We start from the raw sequence: 10,248 nt of genomic DNA on the forward strand, positions 1-10,248 counted from the left end.
TTGGTACCAATAAAATTATATTTATTTATGTACATCGAGAGTATGAATTTAACTTGCTCATCAATCGCATAATGTGGCCATATCAATTCGATCTTTTTCACTTTTTTCTGGTGGCGTCAACGTCTCTGTTTCGCTATTCGACGCTACCGAGTTCGGTTTGTACCGATAAGCCACAAACATGAAAACAATCATATCAACAAACATAAGGCCGGCAAAAAGGAAGAACTCGTATGCTTGTGAATCGAAGAGCTTTAGTTTCGCTATAATTATGACGAGTAAATTTCCGAATGCCATTGTAAGTAGCCAACAAGCTTGCAGTACTGATTTCATTGTCAGTGGCGCCTGTGCGTATGTAAACTCCAGACCGGTTACGGAGAACATCACCTCACCGAGTGTCATAATAACGTATTGGGGAATCAACCAGAAAATAGACATTGAATTGGGCTCGGTTACAACTATGACATTATTGCGGTATTGACCTGATGAATCTTCGTTTATTAAAATCGTGTAAATGCCACCAACTTTGAGATATATGCTGACAATCTCCACATTATCAACTAATATTTGATAGGTGCCCGACTTTAGCTCCGTTATGTTACGCAAGTTGGCTGGCTCGGTGTGCTGGATTGCGCCTTTTTTATTTTTCCAATCAATTTGGCGACTTGGCTCTACATTTGCCAATGTACGTCCTAGCGGATAGCCCCGACTGGGTTTACTGATTGTGTCCACTCCCCAGACTAGAGGTTGAGCTGTGTTTTTTGAGTTCAAAAACAAATAATGACTGGTTGAGGAGTTGAAAATGAATGTTTGGCTGGCGAATGAATCACAACTCGCACTTTTGCTGGTAACATCGAATCTTACGTATAGGAACCCTTCCGAGCCGATGTCTGTGCTGTTCTTGTACATATTGAGTGAGGCCACATCAAAGTTGAAATTCGTCAAATTAGTGGTAATGGAATAGTCGCACAATTCGCCATTGTAGACGCGAAGCTGAGCATTTCCAGCGCTGGGCAAGACAGGATAAGTTTTCTGCAAATGAATGAATGTTATTTTATTTTTCTTCTGAACATTAAGGTCTGCATTGTATTTAGAGTGAGCGGTTAATTCGCATTCGGGAGATAGTTACAGATTTTCAGTATAACCATTTGGGTAAACTGCGTGTGAGCTAACTTCTCACAGTCGAAAAAGCCCTAAGGCCCTGTGATATAAAAACCTAGAGTTAGGTTCCGAATGTTAACCCTCCACTGTGAAAGCGACTTGGCTCACCTCCAATTGTAGTTCGACCACACCGGAAACAACGAAAGCAATACCGGCGAATATTCCACCCAAAGTCAGCTTTTGCAAAGGACGACGAATACCGACCAGACCAAGTAAAGGATAGAATGCAAGTTCATAGAGCGGAATGAATGCCAAAATCAGGAGGGGATTTAACATTTGCATTTGATCGGGTTTGATATCCCATGAGCCCATGTCACCATCCATCCGAGTTGCCTGGATAGTCCACCGTGAGCTCTGCTGGTCGAAAAGCGCCCAGAAGACAGGCAGCGGCAGATAGAGTACCAAAATACGCATCAGCACTTTCACATCTTCAATTAATTGACGGTCATACTTCTTATCCGCATAGTCTAACCAGTGTTTACGAGGATTGGTATTCTTCTCCTTCCATTTTGTAGCAATAGCGTTCTACATATTTGGAGTAACTTTGTTAGTTCTTATGTAAATTGCTATGTATGTTTTCCAGTATACCTACACCAACAGTTTTGCCGACCAACATCACCACATTACCCGCTGGTGGTTTACTTTTATAGAATGGGCGGCCCAGGATGAAGATAACTAAAAAATATGAGTGGGTGTATAAATATATAATTTCAATAAGACTCTTACATTTATCTCTTCAGTTTTAATGTACTCACATAACGAGACCGCCATGAGGATAGCCGGTGCGCCAAAAGCTAATGAAGGGCATTCCTGTTCGCCGAAACAATAAACATCTTCGCGCAAAATTGGTGTTGCTGTGATCGAAATTAATGCACCAGCATTGACTGCAAAGTAGTAGAGCGAGAAGAATGTCGCCAATTGTTTTACTTGTTCGGGTAACTTGAACTGGTCACCACCAAAGGCGGTTATGGACGGTTTCATCATGCCCGAGCCCAGCCCTATCAACGCTAAACCGGTCAATGTAATCGTCCTGGCGGGCAAATTTAGCGGAGGCACAGCACCGAGAGCAATCAATGCTGCCCCGGCAACATAGACAAGTGAGAAATAAGATATAGCTTTGAATCTTCCAAGCCAGCCATCGGAGATGATAGCACCCAAAACGCATAGGAAGTTATTGACCACAGCAAAGACGTGGAAGATGATGGTGGCGTCGTCGTCACTATAAAGGAGTTGACGACTCAGGTACAGGACGAGAACGGCTGCAAAAGGGACAGGGGAATTATAGTATGTATATATCGAGCCCTAACCGCCAAAAAAAAAAAACGTAAGCGAAATTTAAAAAAAATTTTTTTTTCGATGCAGAAATGCATCCAGATCAGTGATCAGCAAATAGTGCCTATTTTGATATTCCCCGCCACTCAGCATATTTTGGATATAATTGCGTCTAAATCTGGGAAATACCACCACTCTGATGTACGCATATGCAGAACGACATTGATTTATGTGTATAAGTTGCCATAGTTATGGATACGACGCCCTCATCATACTCATACCATCCCCAACAAGTTTGATGCGCACTCAACGGAGTTTGATATACAACATTCATGGCATGAGTGGAATCATGTGAATCATTCAACTCAACCCGGAGTTTGTAAGTCGGTTTTGATTGATTGCGTTTGCTTAAACATGCATATGTATGTATGTATGTATGTAAGAGTGATAAAGAATGGACGTCAAGCAGCGATGTCATTTCCTCAATCTCAAAGAGGCTGAAAAGTTTTGAGATGCAGAGGCGTAGGAGTGGCGATTAACCGCCAACTCCCTCCCCACAAAGCAATACTTGGTGGTAGTCCCGAGGGGAGTGGAGTCTTCGCATAACAGGCTTATCCTGGTTTCAAAGGGCCCCTTGAGGATAATTCGCTGTCCCAACATCCAAAAAATCACATGTACTTATGTATGTATGTCGTAGGTATGTATATACATTAGACGAGTGTTATGATGTATGTAAATTTTTCAAAACATGTTCTAGACGGTGCGATTAGACTATTTTTTCCCCTTTCCAGCTAAAAATAACTGGGATAAAATTTGGTGTAAATTGGATGAAGAAAAGTCAGCTTGAAAATGTACCTACAAGGACGAAAAATCAGTTTTTGTAGATTTAATAAAATTGTTTTATTAAGTAAATTATCTATACAACAGTCTAACTATCGAGCCCTAACTGCCAAAAAGTCGTAAGTGCCATTTTTATTTTATTTTATTTTTTTTTTATGCAAAAATGCAGCTAGATGCTCTTGGAACATTTCTGCATCAAAAAGAAAATTTTGAAATAATGTCGCTTACGTCTTTTTGGCGGTTAGGGGAGTAATTTTTATCGTTTTCTCATTTCCTCTCGTTTTTATTCTCGATTCGTCTTTCACTTGTTTGTTCTTTCTCTTTCTTTCCGTCTTCTGCATCCAACTTCAACATGTAACGCACTGTCACAAATGAAAATTCCATTTGCTCGGCGCATGCGCCGCGTTATTGTGGGATGCTCCGTACAAATTGTACGGACATGAGACTTTTCGAAAGTGGTTTGGCACTTGACGCGCTCTTTTAGGGACGGCAGTTAGGTGGAAAGGTAAGTCGAAAACCCGGCAACTTAGTTATTTTGTAACCGAATTTATCATATATGGATCGTTGCACAGATAACTTACTTAATAAAACAAATTTTTTTAATGTATCACAAACCTAAAAATAAATCTACAGAAACCGATTTTTCGTCCTTGTAAGTACGTGTAAGTGTAAATCCCCTCAAATAACAAAACGGTTTAAGGTTAAAAAATTTGAATAAAAATATTTTTAAAAAATTTAGAAATTTTTTAACGGAATCGTGATAATGAGATTTTTAATGCTGTTTTTTTTTTAACTTTTTTCAAAGATTGGTATAAGAAAAACTTGAATAACTGAACCTAAACTCTTTCCGGTTTAGACTTGTGAGGTATCATTGGAAGGTATTTTCTCAACTCATTCAAAGGATGAAAGAGAAAGGTAGGGTGAACGAACATAATTCAAAGTTGAATTAAGATGTGTTGGTATTTGAAAAAAAAAAAATTGGGACACATATAAATAAAAAAAGTGGGAAAATACTTTTCTACCGAGGTCCCATATCTCTAAATTAGAATAGTTTTGGCCCAGTTATTTAAGTTTTTCGGAAAAAAGTAAAAAAAAACAGTATCAAACATCTCATTATTACGATTCCGTTGAAAAGATTTTTAAATATTTTTATGCAGATTATTTAAGCCTAATCTGTTTTGTCATCTGAGGGGACTTTTTACAAAAAGTTCTGTAAGAAACTATTTTTTTTCATAAAAAACTCCATTTTTGTAGGTATTTTCAAATCGGTCCAGCTCGCTTAAATCTTAATATTTTGCCAAAATATTTTGGTGGACGTCTTGAAATATAATACATTTTGTAATCCCGGTGTAAAAACAGAAACTTTTTTTGGTGATGCAGTCTAATGTACATACATATCGCGTACTCATAAATCCTACTTATTTCCCTCAGCTCTTTGCACATCAAGCCAAGGAGAGTTGAAGTTTGCGCGCGTCAGGCATGTTGTTAAATATGAGTATGAATCTATTATTGCTTAAGTTTGGATGCGACGTTCGAGGGCATTTCAATAAGTATGTATGTATACTCAGTTTGATCATACTCGCTGCGCTTCACTGATCCAGATGCCCTAGAGGCTGTTCAGTGTCAAAAATAAAATTTTCAAACTAAATTCGTTTGCGTTTTGCTGGCGGTTAGGGCTCGATATGCATTTGAAAGAAAGCACTTGCTTTGTTGCTGTTTTACACTTACTGTGCATGCCATAGTAGTAAACACTTCTGAAAAACTCATTGTTAAGGAAAAAGAAGACCGATTTTGGATAAGGAAGATTCTGAAAATAAATTGACTTGTCATTGCAATCAAAGACATCGAGTACTTCATTGTTGTATAATAACACAGCCACACAAAAAAAAATTTGTGTTCTGACCCAAAGGTCTCACTATGTGTACTTCATGTTTTTGGGGTCGCTGAACCCGAATCCGAGGTCCATTTAACCCCATCAGTTCAGGGTTTTTATATAACCCCAGAAAACCAATATGGCGGGCACCTTTTGGAAAAATTCATCGGATTCGCTTGAAACTCGTTACTCAGGGNTCAGGGTTTTGATATAACCCCAGAAAACCAATATGGCGGACACCTTTTGGAAAAATTCATCGGATTCGCTTGAAACTCGTTACTCAGGGGTTTTGGGAGTGTCCGCCATATTGGATCCGCCATTTTGAATTTTCGAAAACTGACATCAAATTCGTAATCGGTGACTCCCAAAACCCCTGAGTAACGATTTTCAAGCGAATCCGATGAATTTTACAAAAATGTGTCCGCCATATTGGACCGCCATTTTGAATTTTGAAAAAATAATATCATATTCGTAATTAGCGACCCCGAAAACCCCCGAGTAACGAGTTTCAAGCGAATCCGATGAATTTTTCCAAAAGGTGTCCGCCATATTGGTTTTCTGGGGTTATATCAAAACCCTGAACTGATGGGGTTAAATGGACCTCGGGTCAGAACACAAATTTTTTTTTGTGTGGCTGTGTAATTAATAAGGTTTTGTTGTATTTCTTTTATTCTGTTCATAATTTTGATTGAGCAAGGCACTGCGCAAATTTATATTTAATATCTGTGGACTTTTGACAAAACGGCCTCTGTGCTTTCTGAAGGTTGGAATTTAAAGTAAATTATAAGAAGCTTCCATTTAACTTTCATTGAGATAGCATTTGGAACTACTCCTAATAATGACTAAACTTAAAAAGATTTATCGATAACTCAATGAATTACTGCTTCTAAGAGAAAATTACGTCACTCGAGAGAAGTTGTTTTGTCAAAAGTCCAAAGATATGATGTAGTCTCATCTGCGGTTCAGAACTGAATTTTTTTACGATCAGAATTAAAACTGAGGATTTCTCAAAGCAACCCGTGATCTTACCTTAATTTGTCCCTCTGCTTCTGATACATTTGATAATGGCTCGATAGTTTTTTCTGCTTCTGCTTCAGAGATGCCATCCTTCATAGATTTGCCATTGGCTATTGGTTGATATCTGATCTGATTATCTGGTATCTGAACCTCATCAGTGGTTTGCTTATTATCTGCGATTGGATTTATAAGATAACTTATTACAAACATGTTCATCGAAAGTTAATAAATGATTTGGTATAACAAAATTGTATCAACGAGAAGCCTTAGAAAAAAAATTATTGCTGTATTCACGTTCTCTCGGTTTTTAGTTATTTCGTTTAAATATACGGGTGCCCTAGACTTAGACTGCCGGTCTGTTTAACATACTTTCGGTCCAAACCGAAAAAAAACCCAAAAAAAAGAGCTATATTGTTTAAGAGCACTCCGATTTCAAAAATTAAAGAGTGCCAGCGTTATTTACGTTCGAAGTTCGACCTAAAACTAGTTTGGCACTAAACTAACAATAAAGCAATGTACAAGCCAACGCGAGACAACAGTGACTGAAGGGCGTTCGATTTTTGTCCCTTTTTTTTTTGCTGAATCAACGCTTGCGTCCTCCAAACTTAGAGTTGAGCGTTATCCGGGGAGCTACTGGGTGGGGAAATGTATCCAAATTGATATTATTTTGTCTTAAATTTTGAGGGATACATATGTTTTTCTTCAATGTAAATTTGGATACATTTCCCAACTCTTCCGGAATAAATATGGAATTTCCGCAACAATTCGCAAACCAGAAGCAATTTGATAACTTGTTTTAACAATTTATTTTTATTAATGTACCTAAACCCTCGGCCAAACACTTAGAAAAAGTGTAGCCCCAAAATATTATAATTGCTATTATTTCTGAAACCAAAAACAGATATAACTGGGGTGACTGCAAACGTATGTAAATGTTTGACCTCAATACAAGTTCGAAAGGCAGGGAAAACCACATATGTACATACATACATATGCACCTGAAATTGTGAGTGCAATCACAGATATGTATGGCAGAGAAAGATTTTCCGCGTCTCCCGTTGTTTACCACGATTGAGAGAAATAGAGGTTGCGCCGATCACGGTACTGCTATTCCTCTCTCAGTGAATTTGACAGAATCGTTGTTTGTATGACATCACACTTGTGAAACTTGTTCACGTTTTCCTTGCAACATTTTTTCTTCTTCTTCCATTCTTGCTCACGTTTAGGCATTTCTCTCTAGCAGTTGCACCAGTGTGACGTCACACAAAAGTTATTCTCAAAAATCCTCTCTGATAGGCGCAATCTTGTATTCTATCATTCTTGGTTGTTTACATGGAAAAATTTTACTAGCTACTATCGCAATTCGAAAAGCGACAAATTTAAATTTCCAAAAATCAATTCATGAATCGATATTTTTCACGACTGGGTTCATTATAGCAAACACTTCGCTTTATCAGTTAAATGGAAATCAAACTCGAAAATTTTAGATTTCGCTGTGATAACGAAATGGAAAACACAGATAATGAAAACGACGTACTTAGTGTTTAAGGTCAGGGACCCCATCAAATACAAAAACGTACGCGATTGTGTACACGCCGCAGAAACGTTTTCGGGTCAAAATATTTACATATGTATGCGAACAGGTTTTTTCAAAATAAAAAAAGTACACTCGTAAAGAACAAATACAAAAACGTGTTGACTGGCGAGTATGGCAAACAAAAACATCAAAGAGAGCAAAATACAGGGGTAGGCACTCGAAGTGTTACCAATTAAAAATTCTATACCAATCTATACTAATCTCCAAAAACTTAAATTTTGCGTTACATCTGTATATTATTTAACGTGCGATATGTATGAATCGTTTAATTTTTGTATGTATGTACATATTTAGAAGAGATCTTCAATATATAAATGTACCATTTTCTTTCGTCATGTTGCCTCGATGTTGCGAACAGAAATCCTTTGGCGCTTAATCCAAGATCTTTCTCTTTCACTTCTTATGTAATTTCGATCCTTTTTCGTACCGCTTTTGTTGATTATCTATACATATTTACTTCCCTTATTGGTTTGTTTCACTTTTAAAATATCGTGTTTTTTTTTTTCAAATGGATCGCGACATTCGCTTAAAGGGCAGCCGCGTTCACTTGGTTTTCGAGTTTGTTTTTTTTTTACCTGTTCCGGGGAGAATACACGTCTAAGCCCGTTAACGGCGATAAACAGACTGATTTCTTAAAATTAACGCCAACACATATTGAGTGCGCGATCAGTGACAAATGAACCATCTACATTTACAATTGCATGCACGCACCAAAGACAGGCACACTTCGTCTAATGTACATTCCTATGTATGTATTACATATGTATTTTAGTACAACAAAGGAGACTGTAAAGTGCGTAGTCACACACATTCTTATGTACGTACATAACATCGGTAAGAACTAGGGATGTTAATTTTTTAGCTTTTCCGATTCCGGGATTTTCGGTATGTCGGTATCACAATCCCGGTATACTCATTACTTTTCAACAACTTAAATCGAAAAAATTTCTTCTATATTGTTTGTGAAGCTCGCCTACCATAAAAGAAATAGGCTGCATTTCTTTATTCATTCTGAACGTTTGGAATCAACTTTTTTGTTTATTTATTCTTTAGAACGTTCCTGATGATATGTTGACGTATATTTCAAACGCATTCTGTTTATTCCGGCTGTGAAATTGGATTATCCGGAATGTATAAAGAAACGCAGCCATAATAAATAAATGGGTTTGAAACCTACTTTTTTTAAATAAAGTGGCGTTTTTATTTTTTCTCTCTGACGTCAGGATTTATCATAAAAATTATTTAAAAAATTCAATGCAATGTAGAAGAAAAATATGGGTATCAAGTGCAAGAGAAAATTTCTTAAGAATAAAAAAAAAATTAAAACTTTTTGGATTCACGTGAACGAATAGGTAAGTTTTTAAGCTGATAAAGTTAGCAGGACGAAATTCGAGGATCTTTTCGGGTTTATATAAGTATAAGTTTTTCAAAACAAATATTGCGAAATTTTAAGGATGAAATTTTAAAATGACATTTTCAATACTTACCAGTCTTTTGCACAAAAAACTTTAATCTGTTTAAATTCTTCAGAATTTCCTCTTTAATGTGATACGCATACTTCTTTTCTAAGCACATTCCTCTGAATTTTTAAAATCATTTTTGAACTACTGACAACAGAGTGAAAAACTAAAAACGCAATTTTACTATATTTGGCCCATGGTTTCGCGAATATATTGATATTTGTGTTTAAAATGTGCTATCGAATGGTATTGTATGTATTGTGAGCTGGACATTTATAAAAAAATATTAGTTGTTAAATAAAAAAAAAGAAATATAGGCAACACTGGTCAAGAAAAGGAGTTTCCATTATTGCCATCAGTGCAAATTACTAATCCTAAAAAGGCAAAGAATCCCGGGATTTTTGAGACCCTAAAAAGGCCTGGATCCAGGCATTAGCATTCCTAGTAAGATCCCTGCAAAAACATTGTGTGACTAATCTCGAAAGAATATTCCCGGATTAGTCTCCGCGGGGTTGGACTTTAAATAGTCGAAACTAACCTCAAAAGGGTATAATTAGGGATCAATTACTTAATATCTACTCATCTCTTAGAGCAAAGACAAACGGGTAAAATTTCATATGCGGCTTACAAAGTAGTACATAATTATCAGAGGGCGTAAATTTTTATTTAGTTTTAATTTAAAATCACTTTTAATACCCATTATATAGGGAAACAGTTAGGCCACGAAACGAACGGCTGAGCGGTGAGCGTCTCCTTAGGACGTGCTCGAACAAAATCGACACTTGGTTCCATATAAAGAATTCAAAAAACCATATTATTCGCATGTACCTTGGCATTTTATGCCGGGGTCAAATCGGATAAGTCGCTATTTTTACTGGGAAGGCTTAGCAGCATAGTAAAACAAGAAACATTTATGATAAGACGAAATAAAATTGAAATATTAACAGACTATAGGTCAGTCCAGCGAGTGCGGCAGCGGAGGCGAAACTAAAATCTGATAACAGCAAGATATCGCCGGCGAAGAATTTATG

The 10,248-nt window shown here is 37.0% G+C and overlaps 1 protein-coding gene across 1 annotated transcript; it reads right to left on the reverse strand.

Annotated features, from left to right (window-relative positions):
* On the reverse strand, window positions 1-6,370 carry LOC108363676 (peptide transporter family 1-like). The gene is made up of 5 exons (XM_017617111.1): window positions 6,173-6,370; window positions 1,914-2,460; window positions 1,751-1,833; window positions 1,267-1,683; window positions 1-1,029 (listed from the first exon to the last, which is right to left on the reverse strand). Exons 1-5 carry the CDS (start codon window positions 6,368-6,370, stop codon window positions 61-63), a joined length of 2,214 nt encoding a protein of 737 aa, XP_017472600.1. The 3' UTR covers window positions 1-60.
* Between the last annotated feature and the right edge of the window lie 3,878 nt (window positions 6,371-10,248).

The sequence above is a fragment of the Rhagoletis zephyria genome, unplaced genomic scaffold (genome assembly GCF_001687245.7).
Source record: "Rhagoletis zephyria isolate East Lansing unplaced genomic scaffold, Rhagoletis_zephyria_1.1 Rzeph_scaffold_01334, whole genome shotgun sequence".
In the NCBI taxonomy this organism is placed as follows: domain Eukaryota; kingdom Metazoa; phylum Arthropoda; class Insecta; order Diptera; family Tephritidae; genus Rhagoletis; species Rhagoletis zephyria.